At 40.1% G+C, this 21,775-nt stretch overlaps 1 protein-coding gene across 5 annotated transcripts in view; it reads left to right on the top strand.

Moving 5' to 3' along the window:
- AKAP9 (A-kinase anchoring protein 9) overlaps window positions 1-21,775 on the top strand; it is a 143,049-nt gene that overhangs the window by 44,965 nt on the left and 76,309 nt on the right. For all 5 annotated transcript variants that reach the window (XM_015408640.1, XM_015408637.1, XM_015408636.1 and 2 more), the window contains exons 9-21: window positions 863-1,073; window positions 3,025-3,104; window positions 3,664-3,769; window positions 4,074-4,171; window positions 6,446-6,548; window positions 7,832-8,030; window positions 9,498-9,588; window positions 10,552-10,626; window positions 12,280-12,621; window positions 15,018-15,242; window positions 17,009-17,149; window positions 17,596-17,699; window positions 19,993-20,201. In XM_015408640.1, coding sequence (XP_015264126.1) covers window positions 863-1,073; window positions 3,025-3,104; window positions 3,664-3,769; window positions 4,074-4,171; window positions 6,446-6,548; window positions 7,832-8,030; window positions 9,498-9,588; window positions 10,552-10,626; window positions 12,280-12,621; window positions 15,018-15,242; window positions 17,009-17,149; window positions 17,596-17,699; window positions 19,993-20,201 — 1,984 coding nt within the window. The remainder of the gene's footprint in view (window positions 1-862; window positions 1,074-3,024; window positions 3,105-3,663; window positions 3,770-4,073; window positions 4,172-6,445; window positions 6,549-7,831; window positions 8,031-9,497; window positions 9,589-10,551; window positions 10,627-12,279; window positions 12,622-15,017; window positions 15,243-17,008; window positions 17,150-17,595; window positions 17,700-19,992; window positions 20,202-21,775) is intronic.

Here is a 21,775-nt window from a genome sequence, read left to right as displayed (position 1 = left end):
TTTTGTAGCAGGAACTCCTTTGCATGTTAGGCCACATACCCCTAATGTAGCCAGTCCTAATGAGTTTCTGCTGTTGGGTGTGGCCTATTATGCTAATGAGTTCCTGCTGGGCGTGGCCAACTCGGGAGCCAGCCAGAACTCTGTTCCTGTGCGTTCCTGCCCAAAAATAGCCCTGGAGACTCTGACCCAACATGAATACAAATACAGTGCTGCTTCCTAATGGTGATTTTCAAGGCAGGGTGTTTGACTTTTCAGCTGCTGGGCTTCGGCTCCTGTATTTGCAAGCATGCTATGTCTGGTATTACTTCTTTGGTATGGCTATATCCATGAGGGTCATTCTGCATGTACGAATTTCAGGTATCACGAACATGAGAAATACTGTTTTCTTCATTTTTGCCCCACTGTATCTTGAGTTTACAATTTGCTCCCTGGAAGCGTAGTTTTGCATTTAAACTAAGAACTCAGCCTGTTTGTTCAGTCCACTAAGGTTTTAAAACAGAGTACCATTCCAGGTTAAGCCCTTCATGAGATTTGTTCCAAAGGCTTTTTATTTCCTGCCCTGTGGAGGGTCTTTGAAACCTAGTGGAAGGCTAGCAATTCTGCTGACAAATAAATATTACAACTGTAAAGACTATGATTAAGGTTTTTCAAAGGAAACACGGTTTACAAATATTGTACTGGAGTGTGTGTGGGGGGGTAATCAGTAGATAGGCATATTGAGAGCCAACTTTTTATTTCACATGCTTGGATTGCTACCTTGTAAAATAATTTAGCCTTCTGAGCTTTTTAGTTCTATTATAGCAATTATTCATAAAATAAGAGATTCCTTAAAAATCTTAACATTGTGTCAACTTTTACTCAGAGTGATCTAAAACTGCAGATGGAGGCCCAGCGCATTTGTCTGTCTCTGGTTTATTCAGCTCACGTGGACCAAGTACGTGAATACATGGAGAATGAAAAGCAGACCGCCCTTTCTTCTCTTAAGGAGGAGCTCCAGGTTCGTCATGCACAAGAGCTGTGTGAGGTTAAGAAAAACCAGATGGATTACCAAGCCACAAAAGAGCAAAAACCAGGTAAACCACTAAAATAGAATTTTCTGGGAGAGGGGGTTAAGTTTGTGAGGATTTTCTATATTATCTGGCAAAATATTTTCCATTATGTAAGCATTACTATTTCTGAAATTAATTTTTAGTTGTACAAATGTGTCATTTAACAGCTTGGAAGTTTAAAAGTAACTGTGATGTGAAGGCAGGAAAGAAAAACATTGCAGCACGTGATGGCCATTTTTCTTGTTTTTTACAGGGTACATCTCTTTTTGATTCTTCAGTCTCATGTTTTCTACCAAAATGCTTACAGCCCTGTGGGTCTGCTTTTCTACCTTGGTTTAATAGGGAGGTGATTTTAGGGCTTGTAAGGCCTTCAGAACTGCAAGAACCTACCCTGCTCTCTCCCTGTTGTTTTAGGCTTTCACATCTGACTGTACCGGAATCTCCTTGGTTACTCAGCTGTGGTAGTCAGGCAGTGATTGCGGCTAACTATTGTTTCAACCACAAAGGTTCTGTTCAAGAGAGCACCTTCTGCTATCAGACAGAGGCCTCAATAATGGACCAATTCCATGGGACATTGCCCTAACTGAAGTTGTAGTCATGCTGTTTTCTGAATTGATAGCTGACTGCCTGGATGAATAGCTGTGGCCACCCATTCGGCCCTCCAGTTGCAGAAGGGAAGGGCTTCCTGCACAGTGCACACTAGTATCTGAGCTCACCAGAAGAGGCAGCCATTGTGGAAAGGGAGAAGGCTCCAGACCTGCAGGGTCATTCCTAGGCTTGTCTTAATCATATTTCTGGTAGTGTATTAGAATATTCGTGTCTCTTCAGTCAGGAATTTTCACTCTAATTTTCAGCATAGTTTAGCATAGAGATGCTTGGCTGTGCTTCCTCTCTCACACACACCCCCCGTAAGCAGCCCGTTGAAGGCTGGAGCGAGGTTTTGTTTCAAGTGGTGCAGCTTTGCTTCCGTCCCAGCAGAAACCTCGGCGTCCTCCGTCGCAGTGTAAGATGAAAGGGAAGGGTAGGACTGAGGCAACGCAGCCACCAATGGGTAGAGGCCCTTGGTGAGCGACACATCAGGCAGCCAAAGGCTGTGGGGGCATGTGGAACGTTCAGGCAGGAAGAAGAAGAGATTGGATTTATACCCCACCCTTCACAACCCAAAGGTGTCTCAGAGTGGCTTACAAACTCCTTTCCCTTCCCCTCCCCACAATAGACACCCTGTGAGGTAGGTGGGGCTGAGAGAGCTCTTACAGAAACTGCTCTTTTTCAAGAACAGCTCTTATCAGAACTACGGCTTGCCCAAGGTCATCAAGCCAGGTGCAAGTGGAGGAGTGGGGAATCAAACCCGGTTCTCCCAGATTAGAGTCCGCGCACTTAACCACTACACCAAACTACACCAAGAGGGACACAAAAACTCAAATATATATACTAGGTGGAGGATCTCATGTTGGGTACTTCTGGATTGAGCTGAAATTGAGAACAAATTAGATTACTTACTTGATAATAGCACAAAGGTGATAACACAGAAGAGAGCCAGTTTTCTTTTGGCACAAACATAATGCTGCAAAAGTTTTTATAACGCTTATATTGTACCCTAAAATTTTATTTCCAGTGTTGTGTTATTGCACTTTTGTGTTTTCAGTTGTTATAATATTGTTCTTATGTGTAATGTACCACTTTTTTTTACCACTTTATACAAGATTTTCAGGGTGTAAAAGCTTTTCAGCATTGTCTCTCGAAAGCTTGTACCCTGAAACTCTTATTGGTCTCCAAGGTGCTACTAGGCTCGAATGCTAGCTCTCCTGCTGGAGACCAACATGGTTAATCTCTGAAACTATTTTGTATTCTGTTAAAGTAAATGGCTATACAAATAATAAAAGTGGCCTGCAAGTATTTCTATATTGTTCCCTTTCCTCAAACAATAGAAAATAAGGTATTATAAACCAATTTCAGTGTCAGTTTGTCTTTGCAGATGGAGACGGTCGATCTGTATCTGTGCGTCTGGAAGGGCTTAGCAAGACAGTAGCTGAAGAATGCTCCAAGATTAATCAGGTGAGAAGCATTTCTCCACAAGATAAATGAAAACCTACATTTTTGTTTCTGGTCTAACTTTTTCATTATACCGTGCTCCCATCTAGTCAGCCTTTAGTGTAAAGTGGAGAAAACAAAAGAATATAGACAAATTGCATGGAACAGTATATATATGGCAGTTCCTGCCTTTAATGTTGAAAAGCCAGGAGGGAAAAAGTCCTGTGACTTTAATGGAGGCTTAATGTGTGGAAATGGGCAGCCGAAGCTTGTCATAGCATGGAGGGAAATTACGTGACCTGATACATTACATGCCATTAAGTTATTGCAAAGGTGTACTTCTTTTTGTATGACTGGTCTAAGGACTGTAGAAATAAATTGACTGATTGACATGCCATTAAGCCTCTATTAAAGAGACAGGATGTTTTTCTCCAGGCAGTTGGCAATCCTACCTGACTCTATCTTCAGGCTCACAGTAGGAGGAAAAGTAACAATCCTCTGATACCTTTATTGCCTTTTCTGCTTAACTGATATAATAAGATACAATATTAATATTTTAAAAAATATTTTTTCCTTGTCGTAGTCTCTGCGCAGCGTTCTTCATGAAAAACCTTCCATTGCTCTTGAAGATGATGCTGGAGAGAGAGAGAAATCTAGCACAGTATTAATATCTAGGACTGAAGCGCAAGGTAAACTGAAATGTCACACATTTTCTCTCACTGCCTTCACTCTTCTTAGCAGCAGCCCTTCTATCAAAGAGGTACAAGGATTTGCTTCTCCCTGAAAATCATTAGAGAACAGTCATTAACAAGGGTGAAACTGGTTATGGAAAAAAATGTGAGTGGAAGGCATGGGGATAGTTAGAGGTCTGGTAAAATTTGGGACAAATCAAATAGTGATCAGGGAGCTTCAGAGACTATAGATGGAGGTGTGAAGGAGAAGTGTGAGGTCAAGCTACCCACAAATGAATTAAAATACTTCTCTACAATTTAGCTTTGGAGAGAACACTGCAAACTGTCCTGAGCAAGATCCTGGAAGAACACCACAATTTACTGGAATATCATGCACAGTTACTGAAAGACATAACAAGGGTAGGTAACTTTTAGTTACTTCTAGAGAACTTCTGGAGAACTGAAGCTGAAGCTCAAATACTTTGGCCACCAAATAAGAAGGGAGCAATCACTGGAGAAGACCCTGATGCTGGGAAAGATTGAAGGTCAAAGCAGAAGGGGAAGGCAAAGGTTGAGATGGTTAGACAGTGTTATCGATGCAATGAACATGGAATTAAGCAAACTCCGGAGCATGACGGAAGACAGGGAGGGCCTGGCGTGATGTGGTCCATGGGGTCGCAAAGAGTTGGACTCGACTGTGACTGAACAACAAAAAGAGAACACATAATCCTGTCATTTTAAAAAAAAATATTCAATTCTGTGCACAGTTACGCTGCTTAAATCTCGTTGTCTTCATCACACATAATCCTGTCATTTTAAAAAAAAATCAATTCTGTGCACAGTTACACTGCTTAAATCTCGTTGTCTTCATTCTGATTCACTGAAAAATCAATAGGCCTGCTTCTTGATTACCCTAATGCTGAATTAACAGTGATAACAGCCAAAGTGGTTCGAATTTTATTCCTAGATAAGAGATTAAGTAAGGGATGATCATATGAATTGTCAGGGAATGTTGCGAGAAAAGGGGTTATCAGGAAAGCTCTTAAACTACTGTTTAAGTTTAAAAAACAAACAAAAAACACCAGTACATGATTTGGATCATCTAGTTATAATACCTGTAATCCTGTCTAATTGTATGCAGAATTACAGCCATTTTAACTAGGTGATCCAAATCATGTACTCTTGTGTTTGTTTGTTTTTAAAAAAACCCTCCTTCTCATTATAAGGGCTCCAATCTATCTTCTAATTAAGGCAAATTCAATAATACATTATAGATATGTGATCAGATCTCCTGTGTCTTTAAATTTATTCTGAAAGCAGCCACAGGGAGGAGGCAGGAGTCTTGAAATAATGACCACAGTGCTTACTGTGGTGCTTTTTATCCCACATCCTCCTCAGTGCCATTTCCCTGTAAATTGTTCCCCTAAGGGGGCTATTTTGCTCCATTGGGGAACATTTACAGATACCAATTTCTCCTTCTTCCTTACTAGCTTTCAGAAGGAATTTAGATCACAGTGTTCTCCTCAGTGTTTCCTTAGTTCAGTCCTTGGAGTAACAACATAATAGGAATCATTGTTCTTAGGGAGACCCATATAGGCAGTTAGAAAATTGTATTGTCATTGTTTTTAGAACAGATTCATTTTGACACTTAACAATTTGGCGGGACTTTTATAACTTTTATAAATATTTATAAGTATATTTTTATTTTATACTAGGGAAAAGGCCCGTTGTGGAAATAAATACAACGGCCTCTAGAAAGAGGCTCTAGCAGGGTATAATGACACTGAGTCCACCATTTTCTCCAGAGGAACTGATCTCTGCTACCTAGAGAACAGTTGTAATTTTGAGTGATCTCCAGCCCTCACCTGGAGATTGGCAACGATGGTTCCCCAGAAGGGAATAGTTGGTTTGGAGGGTGGTGTCTATGACTTTGTACCTGTCCGAGGTCCCACGCCTCCTGAAACCTCACCCTCTCCAGGCTCCATCCCTCACATCTCCAGGAATTTCCCACCTGGAGTTGGCAACCCTATCTCCTTCCCAGCCAATCATCAACCTACCTTTATTTCCCCCTCACTCTTCAGCTTTCCACCCCACACACACCTGCAGCCTCTCCCGTGCTCTGAAGTCATGACTGCTTCGTCACATTGGCTGTCATACAGGGCCCACCTCAGCAGCATATAAGGATACAGAGCCCACCATTTTCTCCAGGGGAACTGATCTCTGCCATCTGGAAAGCAGTCGTCATTCTGAGTGATCTCCAGCCCTCACCTGATGATTGGACACATTTTACCTCAGGACAGCAAACTGTTTAGAATGTTAGTGGCAAAAGCCAGTCAAGTCACATATGCAAACGACCTCTGTGTTCTGAGGCAAAGGCCAATGAGGCTGCATATGCAAATAACCTCTGTGTTCTTACTGGCTATGGGGGGAGAGGAACAGCGAACTGTTTAGAATGTTGGAGGCGAGACTCAAGCAATGCAGCCAGTGGATAGGGACAGATTCTGAGTGACACACCAGGGCGCCAACCAATTCCGGAGCGTGTGGAATGTTCTAGAGAAGTGCCACCACCATTCGGCTTTTATATATACAGGAGATTCACAAATAATGCTGCAGAATGAAAGTTTTTTAAAAACACTTCTCAATTTCAGAAAAGATAAAATTCATATTGATTGTTTTTTGGCTCCATTTCCCTAGGTTGAGGAATTAAATCTGTCACATGCAGACCATGATGAAAGAGAAATTGGCAATGTCCAGCAAAATCTTGGATATTTGCATATGCCGTCTCAGGATCTTGTTGGTAAAGTTATGTACATATTGTTAACAAATCTGTGTAATGTAAGTAAACAAGCTGGTATCTGATGACGGGAGCTTTGACTTTCAGAAGCTCATACTTTGAAAATCTTGTTGGTCTCTAAGGTGCTACTGGACTTGTATCAAGATGGGGTGGATGGGATGATTTGAAAATCTCCTTTTCAGGATTCTCTGACTTAAATTCTAAGAGGTCTGAGGAGGTTACTTTCTTCATCCTTTTACCTTTTAACTGATACTCAGCTCCTCTCAACAGTCCATGCTTCTGGGCTTATGCAGTTGTAATCAGGATGGTTTTTGGTGGTGTTTCTTTTGGTTAATTTTAAGAAGTCAGCCAAGTATGTGGAAATTTTATCTTGTCTGTGGGTGGTCTGATCTTCTGTTTGCATGGTCCTAATGGGGGGCAGCCCCTTTACTTTTAGACAGAGGGCAAAGCTGGGAGCTGCTGGAGGCACAAGTTTGAAATTCCCAAATCTCCCCTTCCAAGAACTCTATTGAGTTTTGAGTAGGCTGACTTCTCTCTCCTCCCATTCTCCCCCACTTTAACTGATACCGAGCTGCCCTCCAAAATTCTATTCCTCCTGAAACATCAGGTGACATTTTAAAAATTAATGTGAAAATATATATTTTCTGTATACCTGGGCACACTCTGTAGGTGACCTTGTTTTGCTGTCTCCCCCCCCCCCAATTTTAGTATTGGCTGTAGTTGTAGAAATAACAGCAGTGAGACTTCTTTACACCATATTTGTGTTTTCCATTTCTTTCATTGTTGTGTTCTTCACTATTTGAAGATAGCGGCCCAGATGGGTACTTCTCTGGGCCGTTCATGATGGTGGTTAAAGTAACTCTGACCACTGATCAGCTCTTTGGAGGGATGGGAGCAAAAAGTGGTTGCGCTGATCTGGGACAGATTTCAATGCCTTCCTGTCCATAAATAAGTCATACTTGTTGTAACTTCTGGTAGTACTAACCATCTTGATCTGGGCAGTGCTCACTGTTGCTGTTCCAGTGCTTGCGATTGTGTGTGTATGCCATGAAAACTTGATGCAATTCAGAGCTGGACATGTGATTCACAATCCCTAGAGGTACTCCTGTGGCTGCCTATGCTACTATTAACAACAAGAGAGTGTTTTGTGAGATGTTAGAAGGGAAGGATCCTTCAATGGAATAAATAATTTCTATTAAGGATCACAGTACACTGATATTATTGCTTTTTACCCTTTTATCTTTTAAAAAACAATTGTATTAGTGCTATTATTTGTCCACATATAGATTTCAAAGTTAGCCAATCTCACTGGGAAGATATGGAGAAGTTTAAATCTCAGCTTGAAGAACAACATGCTCAAGAAGTTGAACACCTCCGATCCTATTACCATCAGCAGTTGAAAGAAACTGAGGAAAGATGTACTACAGAGATAGCTCACATGCAGAGTAAACTGCAAGATGCTAGAGTCCCCTCTGAATGTTTCAGGTACTTTTGGTTTCTCTCTTCCTATTTCTGTCCATAATGAAGGCTGCAGTCAGGGCCAGCTCAAGAGATTTTGGTGTTCAAGTAAAAATTAGCTTTTTCCTTCACAATGTTGGTGTCTGTTAGGAGGAGGGGCAGAGAATGTTCTTCATGAGTTTTCCCAGTTGTCACCTTGTTCCATACAAGAGACATACAAGGGAAAACTATGGTTTTCCCTTGTATGGCCATGGCCCCGCCCCCAGCGTGCCTGGTGTCCTCCCGTCACTTCCGGGTGACGTGCGTGCGGTGCATGCGCACTTTGCATGCGCACACACACACCAGACGCCGGCCGGGAGCCCCCCGCTCCTGGCGAAGAATACACTTGGCAACCCTAGCCCATAATGAAGGCTGCAGTCAGGGCCAGCTCAAGAGATTTTGGTGTTCAAGTAAAAATTAGCTTTTTCCTTCACAATGTTGGTGTCTGTTAGGAGGAGGGGCAGAGAATGTTCTTCATGAGTTTTCCCAGTTGTCACCTTGTTCCATACAAGAGAATGGAGTAAGGGAAGTTTTGCTTTGTTCACTTGTATAGTATGGGGGGAAATGAGCAGACAACAGTTGCTGTCTTCCTCTGTCCCCCAAACTCAGTTTCAGGCCATACTGTGTGAAGCATTTGTGAAAGGGGAAAGATTGTTCCATATCTCAACAGATTTTCCCAGTTCACTTGAAGCCCTTGAATTATGCTCTGGCCCCAGGCCAGAGGCCTGTATTGCCTATTGGGATGAGTCATGGGAAATAATTTATTATGTTGAAGAAGTGTTAATACTTTCAGAAAGTTACTGAAAATGCATAAGAAAACCCTTTTATCAGAATAACTCCACACAATGCCTTGGCATCACAGAGATTCCCCATGCAGTTGTTACTATAGGAAAAAGGGAAAACATATGTACAAGCTTGAGGAAGAAACAAGGATTTGACAGGTCCAGAAGGCTGATTATTCCATTATGTAGATCAAAATGCATTTTGAGCCATTATCACTTCAGCAGGCGATTCTCACAAAGAATATGTAAATAATATGCAATGTTCAGTTGCATTGCACTCATATGATAATAGTAAATATCAAGACATTATAATTGCAGATGAATAATTTAAAAATTCATTAGAAATGTAAAAATCCATACTCCATCCTCAAAGAGAGTCAAAGTAAATACTAAATGAGGGTAATTAGATGACATTTTATAACATACCGGTATTGGTATGTTCCAGTCTGTATCTCTTCTAAAAGTGAATTTGTTTTTTGATGATCCTTTCTCTGGATTCTTTGAGCATTCATTCTTTGTGCTAAGTTGGGGTAGCCAGAGATGTGCTTGAAAACAAGCATCTCACAGTACCTATTTGAGGTTTTAAAAAAGATGGAACAAGATAATAATTTATTAGAAGAGATGTTATCAAGCATTTATCTGATTATGCTTCTAATTTAAATTTCCTTCTTAGTATTTGCAAGAAATCTCAGGCAAATGAAATGCTACAAAAGGGGAAGCATGCTGAAAGTGGTCTCCAAGAAATCGCAGAGAAATCAACAGAGGTACTGTGTTCTGGATTATTACTTTTTGCAGCATTACTTTTTTAGTGTTTCTGCCATAGTAGCAGACTTTGGCAGTAAAAGTTCTACATGTAAGTAAAAAGAATGTGAGTTAGTTCATGCCAAATAAAATTTGTTGGGTTGTATCCTACCACTGTGCTCAGCTAAGTATGGATCCTTCCTTCCTCCAGCAGAAGGAGCCTTTCTCCAAGGAAAGGTCTCTTCCACTGAGAGAAGGCCCCATCCTTACCTGGGCAAAGTGGTAGGGTGCAGGTCATTTAATGTAATTTTAAAAAACCTGTTATGTATAATATCTAAAAACTATGTTTCATCACCATACATGTAATATTTTATATAGCACCTTAGAACGGTTTTATGGTTTTAATTTGTTTTTAAATTTTTACTGTAAGCTGCCCTGAGCCTGCCTCTGCGGGGAGGGCGAGGTATAAATCTAATTAAATAAATAAATAAAAACCAAGTTCAAATGTGTACAAAAGTTTAATCAAGAAATGTCGAAGTCATAAACTTTTAATTGAAGCAAATTGGGATTCCTCTCTCCCCTCCTGTGAAAAAGAAGTTGTTTTATTCTGGGCCATAAAGGTTTGTTACAGCTTGCAGTGCCAAATAACAACTTTTATTTTTGTTTATGAGAGAGCCAGCATAAATTCCAAAAGGATACTACTTCTTTGCAGCAAAAACAGTCCTGTAGCACTTTAAAAGCAAACAAGTGGCATGAGTGTATTGTAAGCGTCTCTGTATAGTGCAGGATAAAGTAGGCTCTTGTGTATAAAAACTGGAGCACTGAATTACTACTATGTTAATTCAAAAACTCAGTGTAGTATGAATGTAACATTAATAACAATTACAGCTCTCATATCTTTTCCCTTGGCCGTACTACAGGCATGGCTTTAAATGCATAAACTTGCACACACACTTAAAATGATTCTTCTGTTCCTTTTCTTGTAGCTCTCGAATGAAGTTGGCATGATTGAATTCCTGGAAAAGCAGTACCAAGAAAAATTATTAGAAGAAATAGCTAAGGTACAGATTTAATAGGGCAATAATTAAAGTTCAGTTCAAGTATCTTGCCAGTCTGTGGTTAAGGAAGTGTAACTGTGATTTGAGGTGATATCTGAATTGTCAAACCGTGACTTGCTATTGACTGACAAACTAGGATTAGAAACCATGTTTTAAAGGGGATTTATGGTCTAACTTTTGTTTGACATGATTTTTGAATTAACAAGTCCAGAGGCAACCGCACATAGGGATGGGAGTGCTGACGAGTCAGAAGAAAAAGGAGTTGGTTTGCTTTCATAATTTGAAGGTCAAATCTTAGATCTGAGCCTGACAGACTAATGGGAGACTAAGAGGAGGGAAGAGTAGCGGGGGGATAGGAGAAAAGAGGAGGACATTTCCTGTTCTCCATTTGAGGGAAGGGCCTATGGCTCTGAGGTAGAGCATCTGTTTTGCATTCAGGAGACCACAGGGTCAATCCCTGGCATCTCCAGTTGAGAGGACCAGGTAGTAGGTGATGTGAAAGACCTCTGCCTGAGATCCTAGACAGCTGCTCCCCAGTCTGAGTCAACAATACTGACCTTGAGGAACCAGTGGTCTGATTCAGAATAAGGCAGCTTTATGTGTTCATTTCTAGTACAAATGTGCTAAGCTCTTTACCTACATGAATCTGAACACTACAGTACACTTCTCAGAGGAAGAGTATTCCTCCTTCCTTCCCCACGTTGCACGGAAGACTTACTATTGAAACTGGGGTCAAGATATGTGCAGTACACACTCTCTGATGCCACACACCCTTTCCCATGAGAGCCTTTAAGGCTTAAGCTGTTAGAGGATCTACCTTATTCAGTTTTTTATTATTAATCTCATCTGTGTCTTTTTAGTTCACTTGTTTAGTTCATTTTTATCCTGCTCTTCCTTCAGGGAGCTCAGGAGGCTCTCCTCTCCTCCATTTTATCTTCACAACACCCTGTGAGAGGCATTAGGGTGAGAGAAAGAGACTGGCTTAAGGTCACTCAGTACCTTCCATGGCCAGCAGGGGTTTGGTCCTGGGTCTCCCCACTCCTAACAACCATACCACACTGATTCCTCAGGTCCTCATTTAAACTGCAAAGGCGGTAACTCTGTAACAGCTTAAAGGACTGTGGGTGTAGGGGTGCAGAAACTGGGGTTATGTACAATCAGTTGTGCAGTCCTGTCTGCCCCCCCCCCAAGCCATTTCCCTTCTCCCATTAGTTTGTAGGCTGAAGGGAAGCAAGCCACAAGTCCAGCATTTCCCAGGTGGAGCTGAGGCTTGTTCCTAAACTCTTTCCTCAGGCTGCCATGTTTGGAGGGCTACACATCCCAAATATTCCTATGCCCATTAGGGGGATGGGAAGGTTGACTCCAAGCTGAAGATGGAAGTCACTGTCTTTATGTGTTCCAGTCCAAGTGTGTAGGAAGTTCTCTATTTGTGCATGGCTTCATTTTGTTCCTTTACTGATTGCTGCAGAGCAATTCATTTTATAGAGTGCTTGGTCCTTGCTGCATTGGGTTATGCAAAAAAAATTGTTAAGAATAAAATATTGTCTTTTGTTGAGTAGCTGAATGTAGACTAGGAACATACTTCAACAGTAACATTCATGTGTCAATGAGGAAATCGAAGGGTAAGAAAATTCCTTTCTGTCTCTATTCATTTAGGTTGTTGTAACCATGAGTGTACAGTTTGCCCAGAAAAATGAACTTGAAAGAATTGCTAATCTAAAGGGAGATGACATGTTGATGGGAAATAATTTGAGAAGTGGAAAGGAGTGCCCTGAAGAATTAGACAGCTGTAGAGATGAGAGAATAGGCACCAAGTATGAAGCAACTAAATCACTTAGCATGGAGATCAGTGAAGAGTACAGTGAAACAGCATCCACTGACAGACAGTTTCAGCCAGATGTTAAATCTGCTCTGGTGCCTGGACAACATGAACTTGATTCGATGTCCCCAGCAGACTCCTCTTCAAGTGTGAAAGAGCTTATGCAAAATACATCTCTGGTAAGTGCCATCAGCCTGTCATCTTCAGTCTTTTGATATTTTGAAAAGTACTGACTTGATTAAGCTATTCTTTATTTAAAATTTCCTGCATAATTAGCCAATCGCACATTCTGTTTTGTGGGTAATAATATTTGACAACTGGAACAAAAACTTGTAGTTGTTGAGGGTGGTAATTGGCTTTCATGGTTCAAACACTCATTCAGAATAAGGCACAAGGGAACAGAGCTTCATTAAATAAATTCTGTATTTACACATGCTTATTATTGAATAATATTTTTAAAACTTAAGAATTTCCAGTCTGATGTTTCCAGCTTAATAGGAAGGAAGCACTACCTGTAAATATACATTATGTATACATAGCTTAAATGTACTGTTATTGTTTCTCTGAAAGCTGTCAGTAGTGTAGGATGTGGTGGCCCACTGTTTGACAAAGGCTGATCACTGGGAGCACATTATGTGCTTTTGGGATTGTTGCGTTAGATAATTTAGGGTTAGTGCAAAGTACTATTTTTCCGCTTAAAAGACTGTGCTTTTGCTTGTATCTTTTTTGCAAACTCTGTGATTAGCCTCTAAAAGAGTTTGTAGATGCTGTGTATATAATTGTAATAACAGACTGAATGTGGCTTTCCCACATTATTTTCCAAGTCAGTAAAAGCCTTCATTTATATAGGCCCTCTCAGTGACTATCCCACAATTGTAAAATTTGAAATCTTCAGAAATCCAAGTGTATAAATGTTTCCATAGATTCCACCATGGCTTTTTGATTGATTGATTGATTGATTGATTGATTGAAGAAAGAAGGTCTTTTTTTCTCCATCAAGGCAGTCATTCTTCAGTGGAGGAAGTACTTCCATTTAGCCCTCCTTTTCCTTTCCTTTTCCTTTTATACCCTTAGAAGTTCATTGATTCACAGATCTTGAGCATCAGAATATACTTTTTTCTTTTTGTCTCTTCTTTTCTTTTCTTCTTCTTTTTTTTTTAATGTAAGGGCCAAAAGGACTGAGAAAAATTTTGCAGTTGCTAGAGTAAACTTAGGATCCTTATCACTGAGCAAAAGAACCAGGGTTTCCATAATGTAGGCTGGTTGATTAAAGGATTTAGTGATCCCTTATGTTCTCAAAGAACCTGCATTCAAGCAGGGCATGGAAGGCTATCTACCCTATTAAGGCCACAAGGGCAGATTCTATCAGAATAGAGCCTATTCAAAAATCTCCTCTGTAAAACCATTGTAGTTATAATATTCAATCTTGCAAACAAAAAAACTCTACAGTGATATGAGAAGGTAACATAATACATATATGGGGATACAGATCTTGGCCAAAGTAGCCAAACCCAAAGTACCAAATGAGAAGGGAGCACTCACTGGAGAAGACCCTGATGCTGGGAAAGGTTGAAGGTCAAAGAAGACGGGGACGGCAAAGGATGAGATGGTTAGACAGTGTTATCGATGCAACGAACATGAAATTAAGCAAACTCCGGAGCATGACGGAAGACAGGATGGCCTGGCATGATGTGGTCCATGGGGTCGTGAAGAGTTAGACTCGACTGTGCAACTGGGAAAGAAAGACCAAAAGATAGGATTGAGCAAGCTCTGCAGGTTCTCTGGATTAGACTACTATAATCGATTTCTAGGACATGATTTTTGATCAGAGAAAATTATTTGGATTTGCCCATCTCAAACATCATTAATCAACATTCCAACTGTCATCAGTTTCTCATCCGGGGCTCTCCTTCAAGTCGATTTGTGGGTGTCTTGATTTAGAGTGGCTAACAAACCATCCTGGCCCAAAACTGTTTTAATCTCAGTTTGATGGCATAAAGGCATGCTGTGGCTTCCAGGGATATCTGTCCAAATTCTGCCCACAATGCAAAGTTTAACACACCTCAGGGAATAGTCAGTATTTTCCTTAAAAATTGGGCTAAGGGTTGATAGATGTTATTGGAGATAGCTTTAATCCAAATAGCTGAGCCATATAGGATGAGGGGAACCACTTTCAAATTAAAAACTTGCACCACTCCAGGAATATATTACCCCCCCTTACATTTAGCCTTCTTTCAAGGGAGAAGAGAGTCATAGGATCCAACCCTATATTTGCTGTTACTGTGGAAGGTGATGGGCATGGGCAAGGGGCATTTGTAGGGGAAGGGGTGTTTACATTTCCCATCTATTGAATTACAGGTGCACACTCCCCCCCCCCATTGGCAAATGTGTCTTGAAACTCCTAACTGGGTAAAGGCAGCTAAGGGAAGAAATTACAAATAGCGAAGGGAAAGTGTTGGAGCTACTGCTTAAGAATTACTATTTGGTAAGGTTGTAGGCGCCAGTTCATACAATTACATGACTTAAGCCTACTTAACGCAAGGTCAAATGTTACTACTGTTAATATAATTTACAGATTACCAGTGAAGATTCCATCTCCAGCACAGTATCTTCTAAGCAGGTATTATTGTATGAAGAGCGCTTGGAAGATATGCGTCAAGAACTTGTCCGACAGTATCAAGAACATCAGCAGGCAACAGAAATGTTGAAGCAGGGTCACATGCAGCAAATGGAATGGCAGAAAGAAAATCAAGAACTCCTCCAAGCAGAGCTTGATAGACTTAAAGCACAGTTAGCAGAGGTAATGTGGGCCTGAGGCACAAAGAGCTGGTTGAGTAGCTATCTGTATGCCTTATATCACATACCAACAAAACAAAACCCAAAGCTAAGCCTTGACGTATTTGTTAGAACCATTTCCTTTCATAAAGGCCTCAAGTTATTGTGAGGGCAGTTCAAAACTTTCCTTTAATATTAGGATAAAAAGAGATTACAGTTTGGCTGTGTTTAAATCATTTTATACCTTCCCATCATATAAAGAAAGATGGAAATCAGTCTCAAAGGAGATGTCATTGTCTTATGATAAACATAGTTATTGAAGAAGTGGCATAATTACTCTTCGTATGTGTTTAAAGTTGTGTAACTCACTGTTGTTCAAACTGGGGTCTGGAAACCCCCAAGGTAACTGCAGGGAGTCTGCAGGCCCTTTGCAGTGACCATGAAGAAGCCTGTTTCACACCCATTAGGCTACACAAAAGCCTCTCAGTTTTCTTGGAAAGTTGGCAGGTCTTTGCCACTCCAGGGAAGGGGCAGAAAGGCTGAAGCTTGTAGAGCCACTGCCATCTACAGGCACTTACCTTCTGGATCATTTCAGAGCACTAGACAGAAATGTGCTGATTAGTCGACGGGATCCAATAGCTCAGCCTGAGAAACGTGAATGGGCTGAGGGGCACCAAGGAGGTGGAGTCCTGATTCAGCCATCATAGCTCAAGTTTAAAATTGAGTTGATTTTCACATTATTTTCTAATGCAAAGGATTTCACTCACCATGGAGAAAGAAAGATGCCACTCTACATGTATAAATATTAATAGTTTAATAATAATGGCAGTTTTCAACTGAATACTGGAACTTTAGGTATTGTGTGATGCTGATCTTTTTCCATGAGCCGCTCTGAAAATTTTTCCAAGCTTCTTCACATTCCTGTTCTGTTGGCCTCTGACTAAGGAAGTTTCCTGCTGTCTCCCATGCTAAATCCCTGTTAAGGGGTAGGATTAATTAGAATTTGGTTTGGGGCCTTTTGAGTTGTAGCTGTATAGACTCAGCCCCCCCTCTGAGACCTGACCTTGCTGCTGTGCACAGGCAATAAAAACATTTTACTTAAACTTGCTTCTAAACTGTAGATGATGTGGTTCTCTCTTTGTTGTTTGAAGGCACTTGGTTATGGGGCATGTCCAGCACGTTGTGAACTTTGAGAGTAGCTTTCTAGCACATAGCAGGTGCCAGTGTGTGAAAAGGGATGAGCTTGGGGGTCTGGGAAAAAAATTAAATCAATATATGGATGTCCCTAAGTTGCTAAAGTTTAAGAACTGCTCATTGATCTGATTGTGTTTGTCTGGGATTTATTTTGAACACCATAGTTCTAACCGTAATAAGAAAAAAACAGTGATCTTTATAATGGTCAGAGACATGCTGATTCCTTGTCTTGTTTCTAATATTGTGAAATATCCTTGTTTTAGAACATAGCACTGGATAGTGACCACATAGGCACTTGGTTATGGGGCATGTCCAGCATGTTGTGAACTTTGAGAATGGCTCTCTAACATATAGCAGGTGCCAGTGTGTGAAAAGGGACGAGCTTGGGGGTCTGGGGAAAAAATTAAATCGATAAATGGATGTCCCTAAGTTGCTAAAGTTTAAGAACTGCTCATTGATCTGATTGTGTTTGTCTGGGATTTATTTTGAACACCATAGTTCTAACCGTAATAAGAAAAAAACAGTGATCTTTATAATGATCAGAGACATGCTGATTCCTTGTCTTGTTTCTAATATTGTGAAATATCCTTGTTTTAGAACATAGCACTGGATAGTGACCACATCATCACAGAAAGAGAACAGATGCTTATAGAGGAACTAGAATTACTGAAGAAGCAGTTAACACCTGAGAGAGAGATGCTATCTTCTGAGCTAAAAACTTGCAGTACTCAAACACAGGTAGTAAAAGACTTTAACTTCCTTTAGAAGCTGGTGGATCCAACTACAGCTTTTTCCTGTTACTGTTTTCAGCACAGGACATTTTCCTACTGGGTGTCAGGTTTACTGAAATGGGGGTTGATTAAATAGAAAGGTGGAGCTTGAGCAGCTGGCATTATATTGAAGGTGAACTCTAATTTTAATATTGCTGTAGTAACGTCCAGCAAGGAAGTAAGAAGCTGTTTACTTAGCACAACAAATGATTCTCATAGGCTATGACTAAACTGTTTCAATCTGCAGTGTAAGGTTTTCTTTGATAACAGCATGGTTAATTATTATTTCAAATATATGAAGCTGGCAAATTAGGTTTTCTTTCTGTAACATGACGATATATCAGAACAGGTGACTCCAATATGACAGGATTTTTGTCTGTTTTGTCTTCTCTGCCACTGCAAAAACTTATCCAGAGGGAAAATATAAATGAAACTGAATCCAAAGAGTGCGTTTTGGAAGGTGAAGATGGAGGAGGGAACCACAATGAAGCTTCTTCAGACATCTTTTCTAAAGAAAGGTATACTGAGCTTGTATCGAGAAGGCTGAGATACGTTTGATTTCAGCCTGGTAATACTTTGTATGCTACAAAGGGGGCCTCATCTAATATGACAACACAGCTTCTTGACAGAGGAGAAACAGCAGTCAGTGTGACTAATTTTGATGCTTGAACTCTTATTTGACTCGAATAGGCCTGTAGATTTTTGGATTGGTTACTCTAGGGATTTAATGAAACTAATTACATTTATAATTATGTTATCACTTGATAGTTTATGGCTTGTGCCATATCTGTAGCAGTGTAGTAAATAGTAAAACTCTGATTCGTCCATGTGTACGAAATTTAGTTCCATAATATTATTCTTTATTTCTAACTCTTTTATAATATGACTGTCCATCATGGTGAACTGTTTCCCATTTTACGGCTAGCCACTATGACATGGGAGAGTACAGAAAATTCTGTATTTTTTCTTGCATTTTGCTGCTCCCTTTATATCCAACAAAACTTGTTGTACCATAAAGCTTCCATCTAGGGTTGCCAGATCCCCCCAGCCACCTGCAGGTGGGGGAGGGTAGGGCTTCCAGATCCAGGTTGGAAAACTCCTGGATATTAAGTTGTAGCCTAGAGAGGACAGGGATCTCAGTAGGGTACAATGACACAGAGTCCACTCTCCAAAGCATCCATTTCCTCCAGTGGAACTGATCTCTGTAGTCTGGAGTTGAGCTGTAATTCCATGTCATCCCCAGGCCCCACCTGGAGGCCGGCATCCCTATCTCCATCACATTATTTTCTTAGGCAAGCTCTCATTTAAAAACTGAATTATCTAAGGTGTATATCTTCATTTTCTGTGGTCTCCCAAACTTCTGTGCAGTTTTTAAATTTATCTGTTCTTTCTTCTGTCCACTTGGTGGAGACTATATGATGTTCCATAATGGATCATCAGCAGTGCTGATGGGGAAGTGCTGTTGTAACTAAACTAGGGTTTCTTTATAATTCACGTAGAAGTAAGTCTTAATATGAGTTTTTAAATGTATTTTAAATGCATAAAGCATATAATTTAGTTAGTAACATATCAAACCTAAATAACAATATTTAAATGTGTGTCTAGATTATTTTGTCTTTAATATCAGCATTTCCCCAAAAATGCAAAATGCAGATCTGACATCAGGATAATTCTTAGTCACCTTAAAAGTGAGTACAATCCAGTGCAGAACTACTCCAGTTTAGACTGGAAAAGTTCTGCAAAGGACTGCATTGCAAACTTACGTGGGAGTAGACCCTGTTGACTACAGTGGAACTTCTAAGTAAACATGCATGGCTGCAGTCCTATGTATATTTATTTGGAAATAAATCCCATTGAACTCTGAGATTTCTCAATAGATATGCATATGATGGGGAAGCACAGTAAACATTTCTCTATATTAACCTTTTAAATATATTAGAGATATATTAGAAATGCCACCACTGATCCCTCTCACTAATTAAAGTAGTCTTCTTAGTTTTAAAATCTTCAATAGAAAACTACCACTTTATGGTTGTTAAATCTTTTTCAGAGAGAGTAATATGTTGAAGTCATTCTGTAAGTTTGCCAGCAGCCAGCCCTCATGGGGAGCACATCAGCTCTGCTGCTTATTAAAAAAATTAGGAGAATCTGGTTTGACTGCAGAGGGAAATCTCTTGGGTTTTCATGTTTCATTATCCGTGAGGTGTTACTAGCTAGGGATAGGCCATGTTCACTGAGCTTCGCCTACAAATAAATGCAACTTCTTTTCTTTGCATAAGCTCTCACAGAAGCAGAGAGCATTATCCTTGATGCAGGGGCAGCTCCTCATGGGAGTGCAGTTCCACTACACTGAGCATCTGCGGCTGCAGTGAAAAAAACTGTTGTACCTGAAAAAAGTTGGTAAAAATGTCCAGGTGCCTCTGCCAGCAATTGATATCAAGCAAGACTTCACAATGGAAGATGCTATGTCTTTCTCTTTTTAACACTTTTACAGTAATTTTGTGTAGCAGAATTCCACTCTAAGCCCAGTTATTTCAATAGACTTAAACTGGAGTAACTCTACACAGAATTGTTTTACTGTTGGGGCTGTAGAAGATCATGTTCCATATGCTACAGCAGTGATTCCTATGTGTCTTATTCTTTACTGGATACTGAATTTAGAAAATGTGCTTGTTATAATTAAATTAATTGTACATAAACTATTGAATCTTTTTAAAGTTAAATCTAGTCCATAGGTAAGGCAAGTATTGTAAGGGAAATATAAAGAATGAAAAGTTTTAGTTGAGTTCCTTCTCCTTTTTCTGTGAACAGACATGGCTTACAGAAAGCTAACAACAGACTCCTTAAGATTCTGTTGGAAGTTGTGAAGACCGTTGTCGCTGTAGAAGAAACAATTGGCTGCCATGTTGTGGGGCTGCTAGACTGGTCATCAAAATGTCAGTTGCCTTGTAGAAGTCTTTCATGGGAAGCAAAAACAGAGGACCTGAAAAAAACAAGCGTCCGTGTGGGATATGAAGCAGGTATGTGCAACAGGATTATTTTTTGTGGCAAGTATGTTAAAGTATATAAATGAATATTAGAGAGGTACTGCTGTTATTCTAAACACACTAGGGGCAGATGTATTGAAGAGCTGTAAGATTTGATTCTTCTTGTGTAGGTTTTTTGCGTGGTTTCTCTCACATGAAGCAGGAGGTATGCTGGCTATAGATGTACTCTCTCTCAGATATTTCCTAATTTTGAAGAAAGCACAAATCAGTCAATCCTGCTGTATTTAGTGATAGTTCCATTACAAGTTGTTATTGATGCTCTTTACTTTGATTCCATAGCAAGCAGATTAACTGGTGTACACTTCTTGTATTAGTAGGTATTTGAGGTAACTCAGTTGTTTGTTTACCATAGATCTCACAAATGAAATGTTGAATCATCTCAACGTTGTTAATGGGAATATCATTTGGTTGTCTTTCCAGCACATATGATCCTTTCTAAAGTTCTTAGAATTATGTTTAGTCTAGCCTTTCTCACTTTTGTGTGTGTGAGTGTTGGACTTCAGATCTTTATTCACTACCAGAGTTTTGAAATGGGTTTGCTTACCTCAGTTAGAAGGAAATTTGTTTTGTATTAACTATGGTTAACACCCATGCAGACACAATACTACTACAACATAATTAGCCAAACCTGAAAGGTTAGAAATAATTTGCTTGTAGAATGGGGAGGAGGACATGCTGTAGCCTGCAGCCCACTTCTAATCTCCTCACCACAATTAGGAGTTCAGGAATATTACATTGGCCCTGAGTCTTAAGCAGCCAAAACACTGTGAGACACACTCTAGAAGAGAGAAACACCTGTTGTTTTTAGAAACAGCATCAATTCCTCCAGACCATTCTGGTGGTCTGTAATATTCTAAATATCTGGAGACTAGGTGCTGTTAGAAAGTAGTATCCTTTAGAGATTCTGCAGAATTATAATGCCCTGAGATTGTTGTAAATGTTCCTTGTCTGAGATGGAATACTGCACTGTAAAAGCCTTCTTCAGATAATACAGGAATGGCAACTACAATGCAAGCAGAGTGACAAGTCGGAGTTAATACCACCACCTCCCCATATTCAAATGCTGGAATGTGAGTCTGGCACCTGTGCACATGCCATCCCTGTATGAGATATTGCTGATTTTTTAAATAAGGGCCCCCTATCATGGGGATGGAGCCTGTATATATGCATGTTGTGCTTACGTTCAAGCAGCTGCATAACAAGCCAGCAAGCTTGTTCCTTCTCCCCTTCTATATAGAATTATTACTCTACATATTTCATCTGAAGTGACCATTCAGCTGTTTATCTGCCTCACTAAACTGTTAGATCACACTTTGCTTGCCTTATGCTTGCTTTTACTGGGTCTTTAGGGAGATAGCCCTCCTATTATTTATTTATTATTTTCTATTTATAACCCGCCTTTCCCGCACAGGCATGGGAAGTGCTATGCATTCTCTGTTCTAAAGCATTATATAACTTTACTAACAGTGCAATCCCAAACAGAGTTATGCCCTTTTAAGCATGTAGTTGGATTTAACTCTGTTTAGAATTGCACATTACCAAATGGA

The sequence above is a fragment of the Gekko japonicus genome, unplaced genomic scaffold, assembly GCF_001447785.1.
Source record: "Gekko japonicus isolate JY-2015 unplaced genomic scaffold, Gekko_japonicus_V1.1 scaffold1868, whole genome shotgun sequence".
Classification (NCBI taxonomy): domain Eukaryota; kingdom Metazoa; phylum Chordata; class Lepidosauria; order Squamata; family Gekkonidae; genus Gekko; species Gekko japonicus.
This window is presented reverse-complemented; position numbering and strand designations above follow the sequence as displayed.